This window comes from Panthera leo, chromosome D1, assembly GCF_018350215.1.
Source record: "Panthera leo isolate Ple1 chromosome D1, P.leo_Ple1_pat1.1, whole genome shotgun sequence".
Taxonomy (NCBI): Eukaryota; Metazoa; Chordata; class Mammalia; order Carnivora; family Felidae; genus Panthera; species Panthera leo.
In genome coordinates, this window is record NC_056688.1 from 44308229 (window position 1) to 44335588 (window position 27360).

General features: G+C 37.6%; 1 protein-coding gene and 1 pseudogene across 3 annotated transcripts in view; both read left to right on the top strand.

Moving 5' to 3' along the window:
• The window catches only part of GRM5 (glutamate metabotropic receptor 5), a 512152-nt gene extending 504191 nt beyond the window's left edge, over window positions 1–7961 (top strand). For 2 of the 3 annotated variants that reach the window (XM_042906834.1, XM_042906835.1), the window contains one exon: window positions 7061–7961. In XM_042906834.1, coding sequence (XP_042762768.1) covers window positions 7061–7961 — 901 coding nt within the window. The remainder of the gene's footprint in view (window positions 1–7060) is intronic. The other variant, XM_042906836.1, reaches the window with a different exon arrangement.
• Window positions 7962–20151: 12190 nt separating this feature from the next.
• The window catches only part of LOC122201180, a 46562-nt pseudogene continuing 39353 nt past the window's right edge, over window positions 20152–27360 (top strand).

Consider the following 27360-nt stretch of genomic DNA (forward strand, 5'->3'; position numbering starts at 1 on the left):
GTATTTGTTTATATATTCATTCATCTATTGATCTAGCATGTAGATTTCATATATATTTAATAATTAGACCATTTCTCTGGTCAACTATATTAGACCATCTATCTATCCCAGAGTCTAACAAGTCCAAGGTTAATTATGAATTAGTTATTAAAATAGCAAAAGAAAGGAAAAGAAGGAAGATCATTATAGGTCAGGGGTGACCACAAAGAATTTTTACAGCAGACAAAAATGTCCCAACTCTACTCCTGATGCTTCCACTTATTCTCCATCCCCACCTAGTCAAACTGGACTACTGATTATCTTAGAATATCCTTATGGATTCCTGAACCTATGTCACTGCTATTTTTCCTGGATGTCAATGCCTACTGCTCCTTTTGGATTTTGCCATAATCTACTAATTTTTCAAGGTGTAGATTCAATCTGTCTCTTGTACGCAAGCATCATTTCCTGGCCCCTCCCCTCCTGCTGGAAAGTTTCTTCTTGTTGTGAAGTTTTGAATCCCTTGTGATCTGTACCCTATAGTTAGTTACCCCATGAACTACTTGTTTCCATGCTCCACAATCTCTCAGGCTTTGCCCTTAGCAACTTTCCACCTGCCCATCTACTTCCTCATTTCAAGGTCCTAAGAAAAAGAAAAATAACCCTCCTATCAAAATACTATGAGTAACTCATATTGCTAGCCTTCTATGTGCATCTTTTCTCTTGCCCTCTTTGAGGCAAGTCTCACATCAGTAACTCGCCACCAGAATATCAGAGTACTGATGAATAGGGGCACCTGGGTGGCTCAGTCAGTTAAGCATCCAACTTCAGCTCAGGTCATGATCTCATGGTTTGTGGGTTTGAGCCCCGTGTCGGGCTTTATGCTGACAGCTCAGAGCCTGGAGCCTGCTTTGGATTCTGTGTCTCCCTTTCTCTCTGCCCTTTCCCCTACTCATGCTCTTTCTCTCTCTCAAAAATAAATAAACATTAAAAAAAAATTTAAAAAGTACTGATGAATCACAATCATTTGCAAAGGTATCACATATCATTTATTACCACTATTAGTTGAAATACCAAAATTTGCAAAATAGTGCAGATTTAAGGTTATCCTCAAATTTATACCATTCTTTTTAGTGGTATTTCAAAATAAGTCAGAGAGAAAATAAGTGGGCTACATTTATTAGGGCTGTCCTTATATAGGACAACTGTCTTTTACCAGATCACAGCATGGGGAAAAAAGAGGGGCTGAAAATTGCCATATAATATTTATATGGTTGTAAGCTTCAAGTGCCTTCATCATTGAGGCATCCAGTCATTATCTTTGACAAATATAAGTGCTTGATCAACCTGTGCTATTTGAGGTAATGACCAAAGAGTGATATAGGGTGCTTTCTTGAGACCTCAAAGTAGATGATTAAGAAGTACAAAGACATGGTAATAGAGAATGTAAATCAAATGACTAATGTTTCTACTTGAAAACACACATCATCACCAGGTAACACCAGAGGTCTTCTCTTCCGTGAAATAAGGGCAGCTCACTTCATAAAGCAAAGATGGGACATTGTACTGTCAGGAAAAATGGAATTGGAAATCATGAGATAGTATTGGTCCCAGGTTGCCATTATCTAACTGCTTAACTTTGGGCAAATCACCTATCTCACTGAGCCTCAATTTTCTTATATTTGGAAGGAGGACAAAGACATTGATCCTATCTACCCTTGACAATCAGTGTCTGGAAAAGTACTTTTAAAGCACTATGCAAATATAAGGTGATATTGCTTTGATTATTATGTCTTTGGTAGATAATTCATTTTCATTTACTCAAGTGTTTTTGTCTGTACATATATTTCTAATGCATATGTCATCGCGGCCATTTATTTTTTTTGTCAGCGAGATGGCTATTTATATCCATTTATGCTTAACTGGGGAAATTTATATGGATGATTCTATCATTTTCTTACATATTATGGTGTATTTCTCAGTGTAATTGTCATAATCAAGATGTCATATTTTAGGCAAGGCTCAGAAAGAAATTATTCCACCTAATTTAGAATGTCTGGATATAAACAATATCCAATTCCTCATTATCTTTTAAAAACTTTATTTCCATACTTTGCAACTCAAAATATATTGATAAAAAGGTTAAGAAAATGTACAGAAAATGGAACTGCAATTGGAAACTTTCTACTTATAATATTCTTAATTCATGAAATTGTTTTTTTGGCCTAGTATTTTCTGAAGTCATTCCAAAGACATATTTGCTAGTGACATTACAAGCTTAAAAAAATTTTTTTTAAGTATTTTTTTTGTATTAGGAAGCTCATTATCTTACTATTCCTCTCTCCTGGCTGACCCTGGGAAAAAAAACTTCTAAGAATAAAGGTAGAAGGTGTCATTTTGGCAGACACAAATGTAAACAAAAAACCTAAGTCTCAAATAACATGATCAAAATGCACTTCCCCCCAAGAAATAAAGAACAAATTGTCATAGTAGTAAATTATACAGTATTATATTTGATAAAGGGTTAATTGGTACCTGGAAAGAGCACAAAGTTTTTATGTTTTTGTTTTGTTTTGTTTTGTTTTTGGCCAAATTGTCCTCCTTTCCAGGTGTAGCAAACCATGTATTCTGTTTCTTTCCTCCACTCCTCTTTCCTCCTCCTTCTTTTCTAATGTCCAAAATATTCAGTGGGGAAAGTCAAGTGCTATATAGACCAGTACGGAAAAGTTTGCTTTCCCTTTTCTTACCTCAGGGTCCTTAGGAAAAATGTATAATCCTGATGTTTAAAAAAAAAAAAAAAAGTTCTCAGTAATAACAACAACAATAATAACAAAGATTTTACCTCAAGTGATTGGAAGATTTTTCTAAGGTTTATTTATTTGTTTTTTTTTTTGTTTTTGGTTTTTTTTTTTGAGAGAGAGAAAAACAGAGAGACCATGAGCAGGGAGGGGCAGAGAGAGAGGGAGACACAGAATCCGAAGTAGGCTCCAGGCTCTGAGCTGTCAGGACAGAGCCTGACACAGGGCTCGAACTCACGAACTGTGATATCATGACCTGAGCCGAAGTCAGATGCTTAACTGACTGAGCTATCCAGGCACCCTGGAAGATCTGATGGTGAGGTCTGCAGAGGTACTATGCTTTATAAAGTACCCTCACATGTACCACCATTTAGTTTCTTCCAGAAATCATGTGAGGTGAGCAGGAGAGGTTTATTTCTTCCATTTTTTACCAAAGAACAAAGAGGTGCAAAGGTGTTAAGTGATTTGCCCAACATCACTGAGGGCCATACCTTAAACCCACATTCTGGGTCTACTATCCATACTGCCTCCATAAGCTTTCATCACTAAGAAGTTTCACTACACATACACACACACACACACACACACACAGAGATACATATACATATAAATTACAGAAAAGGAACAAATACTTCCTTTATGATTTTCACAATAGAGATGAAGATCTGTGTTCTTGTACTTGGTTAATGAAATATGTACTAAGTACTATTGATTACAGTGAGTTTATAAAAAGATTGATTCATAAGACAAAACAGAATTTCATTAACATTGAATTATTTTTTTACTATTGAATTATTTTTAAAACTTAATTCTACCAAAAACAATTCAGTATGGATTTTTTTAAATCAAATTCACTTATCCACTCAGTTATTAGTTCAAAATATTATTGAGCACATATCATGTTCTAGGCAATGCACTAGGTACTATGGATATAACAGAAAACAAAGAACCCTCTGTCTGTACCCTCAGAACACTCCACCCAGCAGGTGAGGTAGATACACAGCAAAGAGTTATTAAGTGCCTAATGAAAGGACTCTGGGAATCTAACCTAGTCGGGATGGGGTCAGGAATGCTTCTCTCAAATAAAAACAATTAAGATAAAATAAAAAAAAAAAATGGTAAGAGCTTAGGCCGAAAGAAAGAAAAAGGCAGAGAGGAGGGAGCACAATGAAAGAGCATTTCAGGAAGAAGTAAATTGTGGAAGAGAAATAATGCAGAATTTAGTGGAGTGGATTTGATCACCAGGGAGACAAATTAGCATGGAAAAAACCCCAACAGAGCAAACCCGATGGAACTCCAATTCTTGGTACAGTTGGTCAGGTTAAGGAGGAACAACCAAAAATATTTTTTGGCTTTACTACATATTTTACTTTGTATTGAATTCTTTGTTTCTCAACCAGAGCTCAAAACCACAAGTATACTGTTTTTATTTTCTGAAATGTAGTGTTCACATGGAATGCAAAAATTAACACTCTTAGATACCCTCTCCTTACAAGAAGCTTTCATCTATATGGTCTCATTTAATCCTTATGACAGCTTTCACCAAAGGATTGCTCTCTGCTTTTTACCAAGGCTTAGAGACTATTGTTTTCCAAGCATCCAGGATGGCAGATCCAGGATTAGAATCCAGATTTGAGGGTCCTTTGTCCATTGCACTTTCCAGGACACCACACAATGGTTCTTAAGACTGGTTAGCTTAAGAATCCTATTCGTCCATCAAATGCTTATTAACATCCCGTGTGCTAATGAACAAGATAGATTAGTTTCCTGTCTGTTTCCTGTGGAAACTACATTCTACTCATAAACAGATTAATGTCATAAGTCAGGATTTAAAAAAAAACTTTTTAAAAAGTTCTCATTTATTTTGGAGTAAAAAACCTTTCATGACCCAAGGAATGAAATGAGGTACTTACATCTGGACTCCATTTCTCTGGTGTCTCCTGTGTCCATTTCCGTTGGTATTCAGATTATTTGGCGCTCTCTCTCCCAAATGACCATGGACACTATGAGCAAAGGCATGGCCAGGAAAAATGTCAGTATTTTGTGCAGATTGGCTGGTTAGGATAGTTTCCTTCTCACACATTCATCCAAAGGCTTTTCCATCTGCTGTCAAGTTTTTAGGCACTACTGCATGTGATTCCAAAGACTGACACTGTTAATACCCAGAGTTATGTTCCATCAAAACCTCTCCATGTTGGGAGCAAGAACTTCCCTAGAGTAAAGCTTAGTAGGATAAATCCAGTTATGCTTCTAGTTTATAGCCTAAGCTTTGTATTAAAAGTGGCCTCAGCAACCTGAACGACTAATTTTCCTTTCCAACATGCATGTTTCTTACCTTGCTGGTAGGAGAGAAAGGGGGTTGTTGGCAACCATTCTCCCAATCAAATCCCATAAATAGTCTGGCCCATTTCTTCTGTGCCATGTTCCAGAACTCAGTAGACACCTAGGAAGAAGAAAGTAATGCACTAAAAACATAAAAGGTGGCAGGTCAGGTTAATGCAAAATGTAGAAACATTCCTTTCCTGAAACTCTCCTGGAAAGGAAAGTTAGGTTTGGCAGGGCCCATTCTGCTACCATGGATGTACAGCAACCTCCAAACCTGGAAATAATTGATCCATCCTTTGCAGGAAGAGGGGCAGGGGTGGGGGACATATCACATTCCAGAATTCTAAAGGACACCAGGTTGCAAACTATTGGGTAGATTAAGTGGAATGAGATTTCAGAGGAAGGAGCAGAAAAAGGAAGACCACAAAGAGGAAAAGGAAAGATGGAAGAAATGAGAAGCAGTATGGGAAAGAGACAGAAAGCATCCTGTTATAGGAACTGCAGAAACAGAGATCTGTTATCAAAGGCATAGGTATCTCAGGCAGAGTGGATGTGGCAGTTGAAGTCCGGTAGCCGCAAGGCAAGTGAGCTCCAAATACAATTCAGCCCCCTGCCAGGCAAAGGCCGTCTGGCAAGGAGGCCAAGGGAGCAATGGGAACCCAGAAAGAAAGGACAGCTTCTTTGGGGATGGAGTGCTTATAAAATGCATAGATCTTTGGAACCTTATCTAGGTGATCAGAATCTTCTGGGGTCCTGCCTGGGCTATTTGACAAATACCCTAGGTGAGTTTTAGGCACAATTAAGTTTAATCACCACTGGCTGAGATGATAAAGTTGGGTGGTCAAAGCCTTGGGTCATAGACTGTCCAAGGCTATCTCCTGGTCACAGGGCAGAGCTGTCTGGACAAAACAGACCCCCTAGTTACAGAGATCTTGGATTTCTTTGTGATGAGCCATCACCCGAGGGTCTCTCCATAGAACATCCCTGAAGGTCAGGCCACATTCTCTGACCATAAGTGAGGTTTCTGACAGAGGGTCTGTAGATTTAGAGGTTGTGTCATATTTAATAGTAAGGAGGACACAATCAGGATCTGAGGCTCAGGCGCCAATTGTACCATCAGAGCAGCTTTCAGACCTCATGCTGCAGGACCAAAATGCACTGCTTAGGGAAAGGGAAGAGGGAGAAAGGCCGTAGGAAATCATGTCAGGTAACACTCATCAAGACCCTAGTTGGAAAGCAATATGCTAGGTGCCAGAGGCAATATGCTCCCTCACAGAACTGTTATTCAAGTTTTAGGCCTAAAAATAAATTTGTGAGGAAAATGTGGGTGAAGTAGAAAAGCTCTAATTGATTAGAACTTTGTATATGTGTTCCTTGAATTTCTATTTTCCAGCAGATAAGGCAGACTAACTAAAACCATGTTCAAGGTCAGCAATTCAAACAGAAATCCCTAGCCAAATACACCAATCATTGGCTCGCGGAATAAAAACTGAACTGGAACCACTGTCTATTGCCTGGTAACCCTTGACCCCAACGCTTTCCCTGCCCTCTTGTGTTTGGGTTGGTTAGTTGTTCTAGTTCCAAGTTTTTCTTTTAGAGGCTGCCAACTGCAGGAAACCCTTGCCCTGTACCAGGTGCTTCTGCTCAATGGCACCATAATAATCCAGGCCCTGGCTTCTAGGTTTGCAACATAACCAGCTGCTGCTCAGAACTACTGCAGAATCTCCATAAATACTCCTCGACCCTTACTACTATCCCCTCTGATACACTTTCATGGTAAGGATAAAGGCAAGGCCAATACAATAAAACGGCCTTTAACTCAAAACAAGGAAACAAAAGCCGCTTCCACGATCTCTGGAGGTGTCCTTTGACGTCGTCCTTCCCAATCCATAACCCAGGGCTGGGGACCCGCTCCCCCTGAACCTCTGAGTCACCTCTAGTCTCCCTTCTCTCCACAGCTCCAATGGCAAATCCGTCACGTGGGCCCAGAACGAGAAGAGCAGCCGGGGGCAGCACCTGTGGCAGCGGCTGTCCATCCACATCAACAAGAAAGAGAACCCCAACCAAACGGCTGTCATCAAGCCCTTCCCCAAGAGCACGGAGAGCCGCGGCCTGGGCGCAGGCGGCGCGGGCGGTGGCGCGGGGGCCGCGGGCGGCGCGGGGGGCGCGGGCGGCGGTCCCGGCGGGCCGGAGCCCCCGGACGCCGGCCCCAAGGGGCTGTACGACGTGGCGGAAGCGGAGGAGCACTTCCCCGCGCCCGCGCGCCCACGCTCGCCGTCGCCCATAAGCACGCTGAGCCAGCGCGCGGGCTCCGCCAGCCGCACGGACGACGACGTGCCGTCGCTGCACTCGGAGCCCGCGGCGCGCAGCAGCTCCTCGCAGGGCTCGCTCATGGAGCAGATCAGCAGTGTGGTGACCCGCTTCACCGCCAACATCAGCGAGCTCAACTCCATGATGCTGTCCACCACAGCCCCCGGCCCCGGCGTGGGCGCCCCGCTCTGCTCGTCGTACCTGATCCCCAAAGAGATCCAGCTGCCCACAACCATGACGACGTTCGCCGAAATCCAGCCGCTGCCCGCCATCGAGGTCACTGGCGGCGCGCAGCCCGCGGCGGCGACCCCGCCGGCTGGGGGCGCTGCCCGGGAGACGCCGACGGCCGGGCCGGAAGCTGCAGCCGGCAAGCCGGACCTGGAAGAGCTGGTGGCTCTCACCCCGCCGTCCCCCTTCAGAGACTCGGTGGACTCGGGGAGTACAACCCCCAACTCGCCAGTGTCGGAGTCGGCCCTCTGTATCCCTTCGTCTCCCAAATATGACACACTTATCATAAGAGATTACACTCAGAGCTCCTCGTCGTTGTGAATGTCATTGGAAACCACGCTGGGTTCCGCCAAGGGAGCCAAGACCTCCCGTGTTCACGCAGACACAGTGACAAGCATAGTCGCCTGGTTAAGACCCGAGGTGGAAGATGCCAAGTACACCCGTAATGGAAACACGAGATTAATAGTGCTATTTAACATCAACCGACGAAGACACCGACCACAAATCCTTTGGCAGATTTTCTTCTAGTGGCCTTAGAAAACATGGGCTTTTAAGAAACACTGCTTATATTTTTGAGGGCTGACAAGAGTCTGTTGAACCAGTTCCATACCAAGTGCTTTGCTCTAGGGAAGCAATGAGTGTGTAACAGCATAATGGAGGGGGAAAAGCATAGTTATTAAGCAACTGTACAAAGTTTTGTTTGTTTACTTTAATTCTTTTCCCAGAAGATTCTTTGATTCACCAAACATGAATGTACATTTTCTAACAAACTCAAAATCTGGGACCAAAACATTAACCTTTCGCTCTCTTTTTTTGTTTTTTGGGGTTTTTTTTTTTCCGTTTTTTTTCTCTTTTTTTCTGTCCTTTAAAGACTTTGAAAAGCAGTAACTTGGGCCCAGTATTTACTGAGGCATTGTTGTCAGTGTGTCCCATGCATAACACACAACTGGATAATGAGTGCTGCGCTGATGTGTATAAGGCTTTTACCAGAGACATTCCTCTCCAATTTGGTTTTGAAATCCTCTTTCAAAAGCCTGCATCCGGGAGTCCACCTAGTTGATTTCAATTCACCTCCATTAACCAAGAAAACCAATGGAAGATTTCTTGACTATTTCACCATGTTGCCAATCAATACTGGAGTAGCAAAAAAATATTTTCTGGAATACTGTTTTGTAATTCCCTCACTGGGGTACCGTTGTGTAGCTGGAAATTCTCTTTATAATAATAATAATTCCTGAGCTCCAGCTTGGCTATCACTTTCATGAAATGTGGCCACTCCTCCTTATGAATGCTGTTCCATTAGCATTGCCAGCTAAAATATTAAAATATGCATTTGGGCTTCTCCATTCCTTTCTTTTGAGAACCTGATGCACAAAGAGCTCCTCTGTTCTTTCCAAGTCCCACCACTGGAAGAATGGTCTATAGACCCAGCGAAGACAGCGACGTGATTAGAGGGACTGTTGTTCAAAAAGTTAACACAATCTTAATACGCTGGAAATTTTAAACTGTGTCAAGTCGGCTTAGCAGAGATTTAGCTATGCCAGTGAGCAGTGATTTTAACTTTTTTTGGCTGCTTAAAGAGGGCAGCTATGAACTATGACAAATGTAGATTTTTCAAAGCAATACAGAATATTAAAACAGAGGAACCTTAATGAATATAAACCACACAGTCTCTTAGCCATTCCAAAAAGAGGCAAAGCAATTATTAGTATTTCCTTTTTAAAATAATTATTAATATGATTTTGTGCACTTCATACTGTCACTTTTTAAATACTGCAGAAAAGAGATTTAAAGATATACTAGAAATACATGTGCTTTAATAGGCTCATATAGGTAGAATTCATAGCTCAAGACCTGCATCCACGGTCATCTCTTTCTTCTCATTACAGTTGTCCTCAGGTGCCAAATGTTTTTTTTGTGTTGTTTTGTTTTGGTTTGGTTTCGTTTCGTTTCGTTTCGTTTCATTTTAAATTTTAAAATAAAGATAGTAATAAAAGGAGGAGGTGTCCTATAAATTTAAAGTTCAGTTGATCCAGCCTTATACTAAAGCTAGCCTTATGAAAAAGATTTGCTGTGAGGCAGAAGTATATTTTTAGCAGAAAGAAAAATAAATGAAACCTTTTTCCTTGAGCTCAATATCCTTATATTGGCATGTATTTTTTATTTCATATCTACTTTAAAAAAGGAATTGAGAAATGGAAATATATCCATTGGTGTAATTTATCATGCCCCACTTTTAAAAGTTATAGGAAATATACTTCTTGATTTTCCTTTACTTATATCTGTTCTTATATTAAATTTAAAATCAAATCTCCCAGTATAAAATGTTAAAAGCTGATATTAGTTTACTAAAATATAAACTTGAAAATCAAACTTACCATATCACATTTGAAAATATCATCAGAGCACCCTGAACCCACATGTTATAATGAGACTCTTGAAGCAGAGTGAATTTAGCTAAGCTTTACATTTTCATTGAACGTGAACTCTGCCTCTACTTAAAAAAACAAATATAAATATTTTGATTAACACCCTTCAATCCTCATGAAAAGGGTGGCATTCACCTGAGGATTACCATTTTGATTTCTTAAACATTGAAACCTTTCCAAATATACTCAACTAAGTTTTAAATTCGTTTCCCATGCCTTTAGGTTGATTTCCATTTTATTCTCAAGTGTAAGTTTCACCGTGTTGACCAACAGAATATTTTTAGAAAACTTTCTCCATGATCAAATTTCTCTTCTAAATTTTAGTAACATATTTCTTTAAAAAAATACACCACTTTATGAGAAAATTCATCAGAAATTAAAATGTAATACAAATAAATTGCTGTCTGATAATGCCATATGAAATTATAATCAACTGTAATAAGAAAAATATTCATCCAATTAGAGGAGAACAAGGTGTACTTTTCTCTGTGTTTTTATGCCCTTTGCCCTTCATTCAATACATTCTATAATGCATAATATTAGTAATGCACTTTTGGGATCTTTTATTTTGGAATGATGCTAACTCTGTCTCTTTGCCAATTCTAATACCAGGTTCCAAGTAATAAATCTACAAGGAAAACTGAATATTCATTCTAGGGCTAGGATATGAACTTCACAATTCATTTGGGTACCTATTTTCATTGAATTTCCTTGAAAACAGTCTGTTCCTGGTGCCCAGTGATCACTCAGTCGGACCAGCATGACTAAAAGGAAGGGGAAAAGACAGTGAAATGCTGAGATTCAGAAAAGTGACCCTAAAGGACAGTTTGGTCCAAGGATGAAAAGAAGAAGACCTACTTTGATCGAGTTATATGGACCATCTAAGGAGTCCACTCACTCTTCTGTTCTGGGAGAGGAGTAGGGGCAGCCTGAGAAGACCCTATGTGGATTGGGAAGAAGCTTCTCTCTGGGTTAGGGGTGGGGAGCAGAAGGGAGTATGCAAAGGAAAACCATATGAGATTTGACTGAAGTAAAGAAAAACAGTAAATCCCCGAATGTACTAATCCTTGTTAGTAAAAGTCTTTCCCAAACTTCTGCTGTTACCAGCAAGTGATCAGGAAGACTAGGAGCTATTTCTGACTGTGAATGAATTGTGTAATGGCTCTGCTGCAGTTCTGTGACTTCCAAACCAGGAATTAAACACTTTTTAAGAAAAAACAAAAAAACAAAAACAAAAAAAAAAAACCATTTCCTATGCTAGTCTCCCAGCAAAATGTACATGTTTTGGAGACTTCAAAAGTATTATCTGAGTTCACATTTAGCCACAGCTTATTAATAACCCTCAAGCTGTCAGAATCTCTATAGTTACCATTTACAATTTTATACTGTGAAAAAAATACAGATCAGTGAAAAACATAAAGATAAATTGAAATTCACTTTTAAGAGGGTCTGAGGCCTGGGAGATTCTCTACTATCTGTTGAAGAGTGAGGCATGTATAAAATAGTTGGCTGAATTTCACTGATCTTCCCAATGTGAACAAATATACTATGTATATTGTGTGTATTTCTAGAATTCAATGGCAGCTGCTGGTGGTGTTGTAATTAGAAATCTATATAGAATATAGATGTTTTAGAGAGATGGTGCCAATCCTAAAAGATTTGTGTGGGCTACAAGTGCTTGTACTTACTTTTTTCTGCACTTTAACGGATTTGGTTTTAAAATTGTGTGCGCGTATCTGTTCTTTTTCTGTTGTTGCAGCTTGTACTATTAAAACAATAGAGAATGTTAAATTATTTTGATGTGAATTGCAAATGATTTTTTTCATAAAGTTTAACATTTTTATCAGCATTGTTTTGCTTTGTACTTGTATAAATGTGTTTTATTTTAGCCTTCAAAAGTACACTTGCCTGTTTCTCAGTTGTCTAAATCATGTTACAGTTGGTGTTTGTGAAGTCAGTTACTTTTTGAAAAATATTAAAAAAGAAACTATGGTATGACTTTAAGATTCTTCCCCTTAAATGTTTAGAATGTTGTCTTAATAGTGTTTTCTAAGACCCAAAGAGCCATACTATTAATCTTAAATTCTGAATGATATATACATTCAAATTATGGGATTGACAAAGTAGCCTATGGACAATAGATTAAATTAAAAATGTAAACCAACCATAAACCAACCCAAGATGCTGTCCTCAAAGACATCTACAAACACCTTTTAAGACAAATATTTTTTTAAAAAAACAATGAAGCATGTAGGGATTATACCTTGCTTTTGTGTCTGGAAATACAAATACGAATTATAGTGCCACAATTATCTGTGTTGGTAGAGGTTACATCATAAAAATAATATAGATTATGTGTGTTTATATATCTGTGAATGTCTGGATGTATATACAAACAACACACATCTATGTAGATTTTTTCCTTTTGAGTCCATCTGTGTATGTGTCTCTGTGTGTATGTTTGTTTGTGTGCGCATGTATGGGCATATCTGTATAATTTTACCAGAAAAAAAAATTACTTGTGAAATCACTTTCTATTTTGATGGATTCTTAAGCAAATTTACACTCCTTGAACACAAATTATCTAAAACCTAAAAGCATGATGTGTGGAAGAGAAAAACAATGTAGACTTTAAAACATAGCTTCTCTCTGCTTCCCTACATTGTATTATTTATACACATATAATATGTATATACATATATTCTTATACATATGGAAATTGATACAAAATATGTTTGATCTTAAAAAAGAAAACCATTTTGTGTGCTTTGTCAGACTCTCCTGCTTCAGTGTCTTCTATTGTGAAGTAATACAAATGGGCATATATTTATATAAACTTAAGGCTAAGGTGAGATGACTGAGGTGAGATATCTGGACCACATACAGCAAATCATTTTCTAAAGATCAAATGAGTCTTGTAAGACTCCATAGACTCATGGTAGGAAAGTCAAAACCAGCTGATGTGATAGAAATGGCAGTGAATTAAAAAATCCATTACCCTGACCCATGTAACTTGGAAAAATTACCTTGAGTTCTCTATAACTCAGTTCCTCTTTCTTTAAATGCAGAGATGAATTACAATAATCTGTGAGATTTCTTTCATATTCAGCATTTCTGGTACATGACAAATGCTCAATAGATAATAGTTATTATTAGTGGCAATATAGAATTTATAATACAGTTAATATTCATCTTAAATATATGGAATATTACTATAAAAAATTCTTGTCCCACTTAAAGTATATATCACTGGGGGGGGGGGGGGTGGGGGTGGCAGGTAGCCTGTTGAGGTTTGAACTCATGCAACCTTGGAACTGTCCATTTAGGATGACTTAGCAAATTGATCTTAAATACCACAGAAAGAATGCTTTTCTTCTGTTATAATCTATGCTGAACACTGGCCAATTTTTTGGTTATACTGTACATGAATGATCAGTTTTTAAAAACAATTCTCAATCATTTACTTTTTAGTGTAGTTAGCTAGATACATAGGTAGATAAATAGAATTATATTAATGAAATTATCTCCCTAGAAACAGTATAGTATTTACTTTTTTTTCTCAAAGTATTTTGTAATTCAGAATCAGCGACTACATTTCACCCTGTTTATTATTTTTAAGAAGTATTTTGGAAGATAAATTCTGTGAAGAAAACCTGGAGACTCAGCTTATATGGCCATTCTTAGAGTCCTAAACAAAAAGTATTATAGAAAAACTTAACCTCCACATAAACTAATAGTTTAAATTAACTTTTACTCCAAACCAAGGGCATTTATTTTTGCCATGACATATGAGTGTTTTTGAAGTTTATGACCCATGTAAACATTTATATAAACAGGCTAGTCATGTGGTATAAATGTATATATATATATATATATATATATATATATACACACACACACACACATATATATATCAGACACATTTGGCTTATTTATATATACCTTGTATTTTTACCAGTTGTCACAAAATAAAGCTTTACATAACTATCATGCTTCTATAACAGGAAAAATGCTAAATAATAAATTATATGATATGTCTATGAAAATGACATAATGCAGTAAATTGGCTTTCTGAACTGCTAAATAGTAATAGGTGTTTCATAAAATAAAAGATTTTAGAGTTTTAAAGGTTTGGAAAACCTAATAACTCTAAGTTAAATGGATACTTTTGCTTAAGAACTTTAAATATGCTAATGTATATTAACTTTAGAATTTTATTTTTTTTATGAATAGTCTCCTCTGAGTCCAGCTTCATAGAATGAATTTTGAAAATGCTGATATAAAATTTATAATTTGTACACACTTTCTTCTTTCAGTCTTGAAAACTAATTGCTATTTCCATAATTATCTCCTAAGACTTTTAGAGAAGAAAATCAGGATTGATAGTGTCACCTTCAGAGCCATTTTACTGAGCCATGGGAAGTCTTAATTTTATTTTCAACTTTCCTCCTATTTGCTGATTTCTCAGGGTTCTTCCAGCACATTAACTTTACTCTTAGGGATCAAGCTGAAGATTTTCTTTTCCCTTTTCTTTCTTTTTTTTTCCTTTCTTTTTTGCTTTTGTTTTCACCAGACATGTTGGATGTCTCCAACAGCTTTGGATGAAGCAATAGATGACACAGTAGCATTAGGAGATGTGGAGCAGCCAGTGGACTGTGTGCCAGGAGCATTAGAAGACTATAAGAGTGTTATCCAGAAGTCATTTTAGAAAATTTTTTCAAGTTTTTTTTTTCCAATTTACCTAAATAAAGCCAAGTTACATGGGCATATCTATTACATATACTATATTAATGCATTTCTACTCTGACATGTTCAAAGAATGATTTGTACCTTTTGCTTCCTTGTGTATTGTGGTACTGTCACATACTTGTCTCTGAAGAGCTCAAATCACATCATGAACCCTAGTATATTCACCTCACCCTACACTCCAAGTAGATATTAAAAACTCTAAATGTATACAGAGAGAAAAGTTCTTATTCTGGGAGGCCAGTGCCCACCCTCATAATCTAGGACAAATCAGCAGCAAAATTAGGTCATAAGAGAGAAGCCAGTAGAAACGCTTTCTTGCTCTTTGCATAGTAACAAAAAGCCCCAAATTCAATTCCTAAGAAATAAGGGGCTGAGATAGAGCCATTACAAATGGACAAAGTTGGAGTGAAAGATACAATAAAAATACAAGTAACGATGGCTAGGCCAACAAACAAAAGCCCAAATAAATTAAAGCTGAGGCCTAAAGAAAAATAATGTAATTGTGTTAAATGAATGACATAGCACCTTCAGTTAACACAATCCTTGCATATGCAAAACATTGAGACAGACAAATGTTAAATAAACAAAGGTGGGTGTAGGAATATTAATGTCCAACAAGAAATAATTCAAAATGAAATTAATATAGAGGGTCAAAAGGGATATTTTGAATTGGTAAGAACCTACTCAGAATACAGAACAGTCCTAAACCTATGTGTACTTAGCAATATGGTTTCAGAACATATAAAGCAAAGACTAATAGAAACATCCACACACAAAAATTCCACAATAACAACCTTTTTAATATACTGAACTCACAAATACATCAAGAAGCCAAAAGAAAAAAAATGAAATAAAATTTAGATGAATCAAGTAACAAATACCATGAATAATCAAACTTATTTAGAGCTTTCTTCTTTTCATTCTTTTCATCATCCATGAAACATTTATAAACATTAATCTTGGATTTTACCACAAAGGAAATCTTAACAAATCCCAAAAAACCAAAATCATATAGTCTATATTCACTGACTAAAAAAATAAATTTTGAAATTAAAGAAAAAGATATGCAGAAGAAATATGTTCATTTGGGATCTCTTTTCTGAGATCTTTTTTTTAGTATGAAGAGGAAATCTTAACTGAAATTACACCCTACTTAGAAATGAACATTAGTAAAAACCCTGCATATTAACATCCGTAGAGCCACTAAAGAGTACTCCAAAGAAAATATTTTACACTAAATGTGTACATTAAAAAATAGACTGAGAGTAAATTAAACATTCAACTGAATATGTTGAAAAATAAGCAGTAAGACAAAGAAAATACAAATAATAATGATTAAGTCAAAATTAATATAAGAATGCAAATAAATAACAGAAAATTAAAAGTGATCATTAAAACCAAAGTCTTCTAATTTGAAAAGACCAATACTTTGACAAACATGTGTCAAATTTAATCAAGTAAAGAGAGACAAATCACAATTAATATTAGTAGTAAGAAAGGAGTCAGAGCTACACATATAGAGAGTACATATAAGGAAACACTAGGTAAAACTTGATACTAATAAATCTGAAAATATAGGTGAATATTATGCTAGGAAAACGTAAATTATCTAATTGAAACAAAAATAAATAGAAAATGCAGAAAAACTAAAAATGATAAAAGATCATGAAAGAAATTTTAAATGACTCTAAAAGGCATATACCTAAATATTTTACAGGTGTATTTGATTATGGAATATAAATATAGAACATGGAAAAACATGGAAATATCTATAACTCATTTTATTAGGCTTTTATAACTTTGGAACACAAATCAGACAAGGTGGGAAATAGTTATATAGGCTATTCTCATAAACATAGATTTTAAAATCCCAAATAAACTATACATCAAATTGTGAAAATTGATACACTAGTAATACACCATGATAAATATAGTTTATCGTATTTTTGTTCAATATTAGAAAATCCATTACCATAGTTTACTAGATTAACATATTAAGAGAAAAAATATAACCTATATAACAAGTATGATAAAAACACTTGATGAGTCAATGCCAATTCCTGATCAAAATAAAACAAAGTAGAGACTAGAAAGTTTCTTAAGATTAAAAATAAATCTGCTAGAAACGTATAGCAAACATGACATTGATAGAAAAACATTAGAATTCCCACTAAGTCAGGAATGAGAGATGTATGCCATTTATGCACAATTTCTAAAGTGACTATGAAATTTTTGCCTAAAACAGAACATTTCTGAGAATTAAAGTGTAAGCATTAATTATATTAACACAGTGGCTTTACCCAGGGCAACTACTTGCACCTGTACTGTTCTGGGAAAACCAGATCAGGCTCGCTCTAACTCACTACTATTTAACGTGATACTCGAAGTGCTAGATAAAATCTAAGTCAAGAAAGAGAAAGTAGATTTTAATAATTTAAAGAAACAAATCTATTAGCAGATTCATTAACCTATAAGATCTGAAACAAGGAATAAAATCTTAAATGTAATGTGGAAAGACAAAAAAGAAAAAAGTAGTGATGAGTTTGTGACTTTGGGCATGTGATTTCATGTCACAGGTTGTTCATGAGCACTGTAAAATCTGTTAAACTAGTAGAGAAAGTTGAAGACATGAACATAGTAATTTTTTAATTGTGAAAAGAAAAAGAACAGTGAAGTGTGCCTGACAAAGAGGAAGTAAGAGGGAAAGGTGTGGGTGAGATCCACATCTTGAAACACTTCCCAAGGAGGTTTCCAAAGAAAAATTTGAAGGCTCAATAGGACTGACCCAATGCATACAAGAGAATAAAACTTTTAGGCACAAGGAACAGCACATCCACTGACACAACAAAGTACCTGGTGTGTTCAAGAAGGTCCACCATTAGCTTAATTTGTCTAGGCCTTCTTGGGAGAATTAAATGAGAAAATGTACATGAAGTGAAGTGCACAGTGTTTGGCACAGAGTATGTTCCTGCAATGCTAGTTGCTGCAGTAGCAGTAGCCATATAGTGATAGTAGTGTTAGATGTTTAGACTTAATAAAATATCATATAAAGTATGAAACACATATGATCCTACACTAGTGCAAAATTGGTTATTGCTACTTTTATTCCTGAGCACATATGCATCTTTCTCTAATAGTTGGAACACAAATAAATTCAACCAATCAGAATTCATAAGGATCATAATCATCCATGGTTCTCTCTCTCTCTCTCTCTCTCTCTCTCTGTCCCTTTCTCTCCCTCTCTCTCACATATGCACAAGCTCACAACCATTTACTGTAGCAAATATCAGAACTAAATGTAAGAAAGAAGTTGATATAAACATTTACAACCAAATTAGATTAAATGAAAAGGTGAATTAATAAATCACCTCTGGTTAGTAACTAATTAAATAACACCCAATAAGAACAAAAAAGAATGGGAGGGAATGTAGCAAAGACTTGGCATTTGAACTGGGATACTTAAAACTGGGAAGGGAAAAAAAGGAAGGACTTTAGAATACAAACTACATTGTGTATGACTTTGGTAAAGAGTCTTCTTCAGTTCTAGAGCTTTCTCCACGCAGATAATCCCCCTTCCCTAGACCTTCCTGCTTCTTCTGTAAGCCAGAACAGTTGTTTTAGTTCAATGTTTCTAAGATTTTCAGTTATGCAAGGGCTTATATGCCATTAAGAGAGTATATGTATCCATTTTAATTTCTCTCTTTTTTTATTGTGGCAATAGCATTTATCATGAGATCTACCCTTTCAAAAAATTTTTAAGTGTATAATACAGTATTGTTAACTATAGGCACAATGTTGAACTTGACCAGGAAAAAGCTCTCTAGAACTTTTTCTTCTTGTGTTACTAAAACTTTATACCCAATGAATAGCAACTCTTTACTTTTCCCAACCCATTCCCCTGGTAACCACCAATCTACCCTCTGAGTTTGACTATTTGAGATACGTCATATAAGTGGAATCTTACAGTATTTGTCCTTTTGTGACTAGGTTATTTCAATAGCATGAAGTCCTCAAGGTTCACCAGGTTTGTTATAAAAAACAGCACTTCCTTCCTTTTTATGCTGAATAACATTCCATTGTATTTATATATAACATTTTCTTATCCATTCATCTGTTGATGGACATTTAGGTTGTTTCCAAATCTTGGTTATTGTAAATAACTAAAAAAGAATTAAATATTTAAATCCATGTTACCCAATACCCTTCTAGAGGCTTGCTTTCTCCTTCCTTCTTTCCTTCCTTCCTTTTATTTTTTTTAAATAAACTTTATTTATTTTTGAGAGAGAGAGAGAGAGGGAGCAGGGGAGGGGAAGAGAGAGGGAGAGAGACAGAGAATCCCAAGCAGGCTCCACTCTGACTGACGGGGCTCAGAATCACCAATCATTAGATCATGACCCCAGCCTAAGGAAGAGTCCTGTGCTTCTGGGACTGAGCCACCTAGGCGCCCCTCTCCTTCCTTCCTTTTAAGAGAAGGCTGTACCTTTATTGGCAAGCAGTCTATAAAGCTACTGCACTGGGTGGCTCAGACATTGGGCCAACCATGCTTTTAAGCCTCAGGTAGTATTCAATCATCTCAGGCTTGTCTTCCACCTGGTTGAAGGCCGGGCTGTTGCAGAAGCCCACTACCTGGGGCTGGAAGTCCAGATAGGCCCGCAGGTGCATTTTCCCACCTGGCCGCCTCCCAGGGCGGCGCCTCGCTGCGCGCTCTGCGCAGGCGCTGTAGCAGGGCGTCTGCGACCCCCTCCGGCTCTAGCGGGTCCCAGAGCGCCAAAGCAGCCTCAGCCGGGGTAGGCGGTGTCGAGCTCCACTCCAAGGTAGGTGAACTTGCCCAAGTTCCACTTCTTCCCCGGCTTCACTTCCGTCATCTTGTCTGTTCTTCGGGAAACTTGTTTCCACCGCATTTGTTTCACATATAAATGTTTAAAAGAATTCATTCCCGGTTGCCCGGCGGCTCTGATCCCTCACCACTGTGCACACAGCTCCTGACCTGTTTCCCCAGGGCCAGTTCAAAACGGAACCTGTTCACAGCCATTTTCACAGCAGGCAAGCAGTGCACGGGAGGGAGGGGAAGAAGGTCAGAAGAGGGCGGCAGTCCTGCCCGGGTTCCAGCCGGAGGGCGGCCCCGGGAGGGGACTGGACGCACTCCAGAGGGTATAGGGGACGCCTCAGGTGTCGAACCCACAATAACCGGCACCGGGAGAGGCTGCGGAGGACCCGGGAGGCGGGCTGGTGGAAAGTTTCACAATTCTGCCTTTGTGGGGACGTCTAGAGGGCACCAAGAGCCTCCCTCATCTTGGCAGAAAAATTGACCCTAGTGTTGGGAAGTCGCAGAAATGCCAGGGACACTGAGAGCAGGAGGGGATGAGCAGCTGGTAAGAATGAGATGCATGGGTTGGGAACACCTTCATTCATTCCCCTAAACACTGTGAGGCCTCAAGTCGCTTTGGGTTTAAACACGAACGTGTCTGGTTTAATTTAGAGACAAATCATGAACATTTTAAGTTATAAGCAACTTGATTATTTAAACTCCAAATATACTCTTTACACAAATCATGAAGGCAGGTTGTCTTTGTCATATGTAGTGTCATTTCAACCTACGTTTAAATTACATTTAATATATAAAGTAAATATCAAATAATCTTGTCTTATTTTGTCATCCAAATATGGATTTTTCTTCCAAAAATATAAATTTTAACAAGTTTTTTGATCAATGGAAAAGAGTTGAAATATCTCTTTATATGTAATTCATTCAAATAACAAATACTTAATAGGTGCATGGTATGTGCCAGGGCACTTTTCTAGATTCTGGCAGGTCCAGCAATGAACAAAACAAAAATTATGTTTACATGGGCCTTCCTTTTTATTATGAATAGGAATGTATGTGGGGGAGGGCGGGGGGGAGAGACCAAAAATAAATTTAAAGCAAAGTCTAGTATATATTAGAAAATAATAAGTAATGTGGAGAAAAATAAATTGGGTAAAGGAGAAACATTCAAGAAAGAGGAGTAATTTTAAGTAAGTTCATCAGCAAAGATTTAACTTCTAGGTAATATCTGAGCAAACACTTGAAGAAGGTACAGAAGCAAATCATGAGCATACCTAGGGAAAGAATGTGCCAGACAGAGGAAATGATAAATACAAAGACCCAGAGAAAAGAATAAGTCTGAAAATGTTAGGAGCTGCACCAAGTCTAATGTGGCTGAGGGACTGATCCTGCAGTAGCTGATGATGCCAGTAAGCCCAGAGTCCACTCATATAGCGGCTTCCACGCCATTAAAAGGAGTTTGGCTTCTACTTTTAGGGCTTTTAGCAAAATAATAACTTTATATAATTTATTTTAAGAGGACCATTCTGGAATCCCTGGAATAAATGTTTAGAAAGCAATTAGTAAGCAGAGAGGTTGTTAAGAATCAATTGAAATTAACAGACAAGAAACTGAAAGTGAATTATAAACCATGGTGGTAGCAGTGGAAGTCACAAGAAAGGGGTGATACTTTGTATGTCTGTGTAGGATGGATGCCTCAAGATTTGTTGATGGACTAGATGTGAGCTGCTAAAGAAAGAAGAGTTGAGAATGACTTCAAGGTTTTTTGACCAGGATTGAGCTCCCTCTGAGTTGGGAAAGGCTGCAGTTGAAACAGATTTTGGAAGGAGAATCAGGACATGTTGAAGTTGAGATGTGTCTTAGGGAAGATGTGGATATTAGGGTTTAGAGCTCAGGGAAGAAGTCAGGGCTGGAGCTGTAAAACATGTATCAATTACTGAAGACAATTCAAGAGCAAATCCTATTACAGTTGACCTTTGAACAACATAGGTTTGGGAGCTGAGAAATGACACATTCCCTTTCTTCAAAGGTGCCCACATGTCTCACATGGGCAGTTGACTGTATGAGATATACTTACACAGGAGAGGTGGTAGTCAATCAACTCTAATAGCTTGTCCCTTGCATTAGCCTAGCGAGACTATTCTATTAACAGCATTTTAACCAATTATCTTTGGAATATACAACATTACATTTCTAAGTAACTCTGACAACTGTTTACCTATATAATCCTAATTGTTTGATAACCAGAGCAATTAGTTAAACCTGTAAATCATTAAAAATAGAAGGGACCGTCAAGATCACCTACTAAAGTTGATTATTAACACATTTCTGGATGTGCATGTATCTAGGAACTAACACTGTGAAGGGAACACATAGAGTCAGAAAATAAACACAGCTATAAGGCATTCATTTTTTATTAAAACAATCACACGTGCATTATGGGATAGAATGCAAATAAACCCATGTGAATTTTATTTTATTTATTTTATTTTATTTTAATTTTTTTAACTTGTATTTATTTTTGAGAGAGACAGAGACAGAGTGTGAGTTGGGGAGGGGCAGAGAGAGAGGGTGAAACAGAATCCAAAGCAGGCTCCAGGCTCCAAGCTGTCAGCATAGAGCCTGATGCGGGGCTCATACTCAGGAACCATGAGATCATGACCTGAGCTGAAGTCAGACGCTTAACCAACGGAGCCACCCAGGCACCCCAAACCCATATGAATTTTAAAGACAAAACAGAAGATGTGAAGTAATCTCATGTGTTCCCATTCCTCTGCTGTGACGAAGACTTTGAGAAACATTGTTTCCCATTCTCTCATTGTCCTTGATATTAGAGTCCACAAACCCAAAATGTCATTTAAAGTTTGCATACCCCTTATATGAACAACCCACAGTTGACATCATCCTTCTGGGGAAAAACTGAGAGTTTTACCCCTAAGATCAGGAACAAGACAAGGATGTCCACTCTCACCACTTTTATTCAACGTATTCAAAGTCCTAGCCACAGCAATCAGATAACAAAAAGAAATAAAAGACATCCAAATCAGTAAGGAACAAGTAAAACTTTCACTGTTTGCAGATGACATGATACTATATATAGAAAACCTGACAGACACCACCAAAAAAAAAAAAAAAAAAAAAAAGACTTCTAGAACTGATAAACAAATTCAGTAAAGTCTTAAGATACAATATCAATGTACAGAAATCTGTTGCATTTCTATACACCGCTAATGAAGCACAAAGAGAAATTAAGAAAACAATCCCATTTACACTGGCACCCAAAATAATAAGATACCTAGTAATAAACCTAACCAAAGAGGTGAAAGACCTGTACACTGAAAACTATAAAACACTGATGAAAGAAATTGAGGACCACAATTACTCAGCAATCAAAATGAACGAAATCTTTCCATTTACAACAACGTGGATGGAACTAGAGTGCATTATGCTAAGTGAAATAAGTCAGAGAAAGACAAATATCGTATGATTTCACTCATATGTGGAATTTAATATACAAAACAGATGAACATAAGGGAAGGGAAGCAAAAGTAATTTTAAAATAGATAGGGAGACAAACCATGATAGGCTCTTAAATACAGAGAATAAACTGAGGGTTGCTGGAGGGGTGTTGGATGGGGTGGATGGGCTACACGGGTGATAGGCATTAAGAAGGACACTTGTTGGGATGAGCACTGGGTGTTATATGTAAGTGATGAATCACTGAATTCTATTCCTGAAATTATTACAACACTATGTTAACTACCTTGGACTCAAATTTTTAAAAATTAATTTTAAAAAAGGAAAAAAGTTGAGGACCACAAAGAAATGCAGATATTCTACGTCCATGAGTTGGAAGAACAAATATTGTTAAAATGTCCATACTCCCCAAAGCAATCTACACATTTAATGCAATCTCAAAGTACCAACAGCATTTTTCATAGAACTAGAACAAGCAATTCTAAAATTTGTATGGAACCACAGAAATCCCTGAATAGCCAAAGCCATCTTGAAAAACCAAAGCAAAACTAGAAGCATCACAGTTTTGTACTTCAAGTTACATATTACAAAGCTGTAGTGATCAAAACAGTATGGTACTGGCACTAAAATAGTCACATAGATCAATGGAACAGAATAGAAAACCTAGAAATAAACCTACAACTATATGGTCAATTAATCTTCGACAAAGCAGTAAGGAATATCCAATGGGAAAAAGACAGTCTCTTCAACAAATGGTGTTGGGAAAACTGGACCACTTTCTTACATCATACACAAAAATAAATTCAAAATGAATTAAAGACCTAAATGTGAGACCTGAAACCATAAGAATCCTAGAAGAGAACACAGGCAGTAACTTTTGTGACATCAGCCATAGTAACATTTTTCTGGATAGGTCCCCTGAGGAAAGGGAAAGGAAAGTAAACTATTGGGACTATATTGAATTAAAACGTTCTGTGAAGTGTAGGAAACAATCAATAAAACTAAAAGGCAACCTACTGAATAGTAAAATATATTTGCAAATGTTATAGCCAATAAGGGGTTAGTATTCAAAATATATAAAGAATTGATAAAATTCAACACCCAAAACACAAATAATACAATTTAAAAAAAATGGGCAGAAGACGTGAACATTTTTCCAGTGAAGACATACATATGGCCAATAGACATGTAAAACTTTCCATTAAGGAAATGCAAATCAGAACTATAATGAGATATCACTTTATACCTGTCAGAGTGGCTAAAACCAGTAACACAAGAAACAACACATGTTGGCAAGGATGTGGAGATAGAGGAACATTCATGCACCATTGGGAATACAAACTGGTACAGCCACTGTGGAAGAGAGTGTGGAGTTTCCTTAAAAAGTTAAAAATAGAACCACAATCCAGCAGTCACACTACTGGGTATTTACCCAAAGAATACAAAAACACTAAATCGAAGGGATACGTACACCCCTACATTTATACTAGCATTATTTACAATAGCAATTACAAAAATATGGAAGCAGAAGAGGTGGTTACACACACACACACACAGGAATATTATTCAGCCATAAAAAGAATGAAAAATTTCCATTTGCAATGACCTGGATGGAGCTAGAGAGTATAATGCTAAGCAAAATAAGTCCAAGAAAGACAAAACACCAAACGATTTCACTCCAGTGAGAATTTAAGATACAAAACAAATAAGCAAAGGGGAGAAAAAGTGCAACAATTCAAGAAAATAGACTCTTAAAGGTAGAGAACAAATTGATGGTTATGGGATGGGGGTATGGGTTAAATAGATGATGGGGATTAAGGGGTGCACTTGTTGTAATGAGTTCTGGGTGATGTATGGAATTTTGGAATCACTATATTGTACACCTGAAATTCATATAACACTGTATGTTAACTGACTGGAATTAAAATAATAACTTAAAAAAATAAAGTTTGCATGACCTTGGGCAAGAGTGTTCTATGTCTTATTTGACTCACGCCGATAATATCCACCATAAGGGGTGGTTATGAGGATCAAATGTAACAATTTATGTTAAACACTTAGCACAGTGCTTGGCAACATAGTGTCTAAATATGAGCTCTTCATTCTGGGCTCTTCTTCCACCAGAGATGAGATTGTAGAGAGCATGGCTCATTTATTCAGTACCACAATTAATTCATGAAAGAGTCAGGACCAGGAAAAGGAAAGATGGAGCATCTGCTGTGTGTCGTAACTGGACGTAGAACATATGTAATGTCACTTAATCTATACAGAAGCCCTTGTGAATTAGACTAGAGCCCATTTCCTAGCTCACATTCCAGTGGCTTTCTGCTACAGCATGCAGCTTCTCTGGTTTGGATCCTCTGCCTGCTCAACATGTAATTGCATTAGCTTCCATTGACAGAGAGGCTCACAGAGACATTCACATCTAATTTGCCCTCTTGCTGTAGCCTCTCTCCTGCTTATCATACTGACAGGTGGCTCGAAAATCATAAATGGATGGGGTTCAGGAGAGGCAGAGCAGAGCAGCTGGCAGGCCAAGGTTAGGAAGACACTCTGGTTCAAATGATTTGTGAGATTGGAATCAGATTTGAAAATCTTTCTCTCTCTCAGCTTCTTTCCTAGAGAGAATAATTTAGGAAGATCCCAAATGACTTCTCGCTTTTTTTTTTAAATAACGAATATCATATGCTTATGCAGTTGCCAACTTGGAAAACACTAGCAGCAAAGGAGTGAGACATGCTATATAGCAGCAGTATTCTCCAGAGATGAGTCTGACACACTTCTGGCTCAGAAGCCTGGGGCAAGCGATTGTAGCCACTCCTAACATCATCCATCTGTGGACAATATGCTAAAAATCCGTTCTGCCAACAGATGGGCAAGGCTGCACGTGATAGTATCTATACACCCATGGAAAATGGTCCTCTTTCAAGATTATTCCATTATACCCTTTCTTGCCCTAGCAGGGACCATTTTGATTACTGTGTGTTAATTCCTTTTCATCAACACATGCCTCTGCTGCTCAGGAAGCACATGCAAAGCATCCAGAGAGACATTAAGAGTTAAGAAACATGCACAATCTGAATCAGGCAAACAACTGAATATAAATTCACCTTGCCATGCATCTGGCATTGACTGAAGTGACAAGTTGTGTTTGGACAGAGAATGGGCAGAGAGGAAGAAGAGCTAAGGAGAAAGCTTAGACATTTTTTCACTAACATTGTATTTTAGGGTTTTTATTAGATCAAGAGTTCCTGAATTCAGCCAAAATTCCTGGCAAATGAAAGAAATAGAGGGTTAGCCCAGGTGTTTCAGAGGACTTAGTATGACAAGTTTTCTATGAAGAGTAATGGAATTGGGCGCCTGGGTGGCTCAGTCAGTAGAGTGTGTGACTTCAGCTCAGGTCATGATCTCACAGCTCGTGAGATCTGTGCTGACAGCTCTGTGCTGACAGCTTGGAGCCTGGAGTGTGCTTCAGATTCTGTGTCTCCCTCTCTGCCCCTTCTCTGCTTTTGCTCTCTCTGTCTGTCTGTCTGTCTGTCTCTCTCTCTCAAAAATAAATAAACATTAAAAAATTTAAAAAAAAACAATGGAATTAACGTCTTTCACTTCTGTTTACCAACAGTACCAGCTCTACTTACTGACGTCAGAATTCTCATCAGTAAGATCCTCCTTTGCAGGATGAATGGTAGCTAAAAAAATATAATGTTTGTGATCAGTGCCATTCATGAGTTGTTAATTATTATTATTAACTTTAATAATAATATTTTATCCTAAATAGCATTTGCATTAGCTTTTTGACAGAAACACCATCAGACAGCTAATATTCTGGAAAGCTAAAACTTGAACGAAGTCTTCTAACTTCAAGTCCCAATGTAAGGGCTATCTTCATGACACCTGATTGCCTCCTCCTTTTAATTGAACTCTTCTACATCTCAGAAATTTGCAAAAGAAGTTGCCACTTCAGGTCACAAGTGTGCATGGCTAAGTGTATCCATTTGCTAGAGAAGTACAGTTATACATTCAACCATTTTTCTCACCTTTCCCTTTGTGTCTGCATCTCCCCAGAATGGCATTAGCTGTAGCTGCTTTGGTTACATAGATTGGAGTATAAGAAATCACTGTGAAAGCAGAAGTACTCTTAGTCTGAATAAATACTAGATAAACAGTAAATTAAAAGGCAAAGTGTAACCTGGATGGATCTGTCAGGCCTGAGTTAAAATTTGAGTCCCATCACCAACTG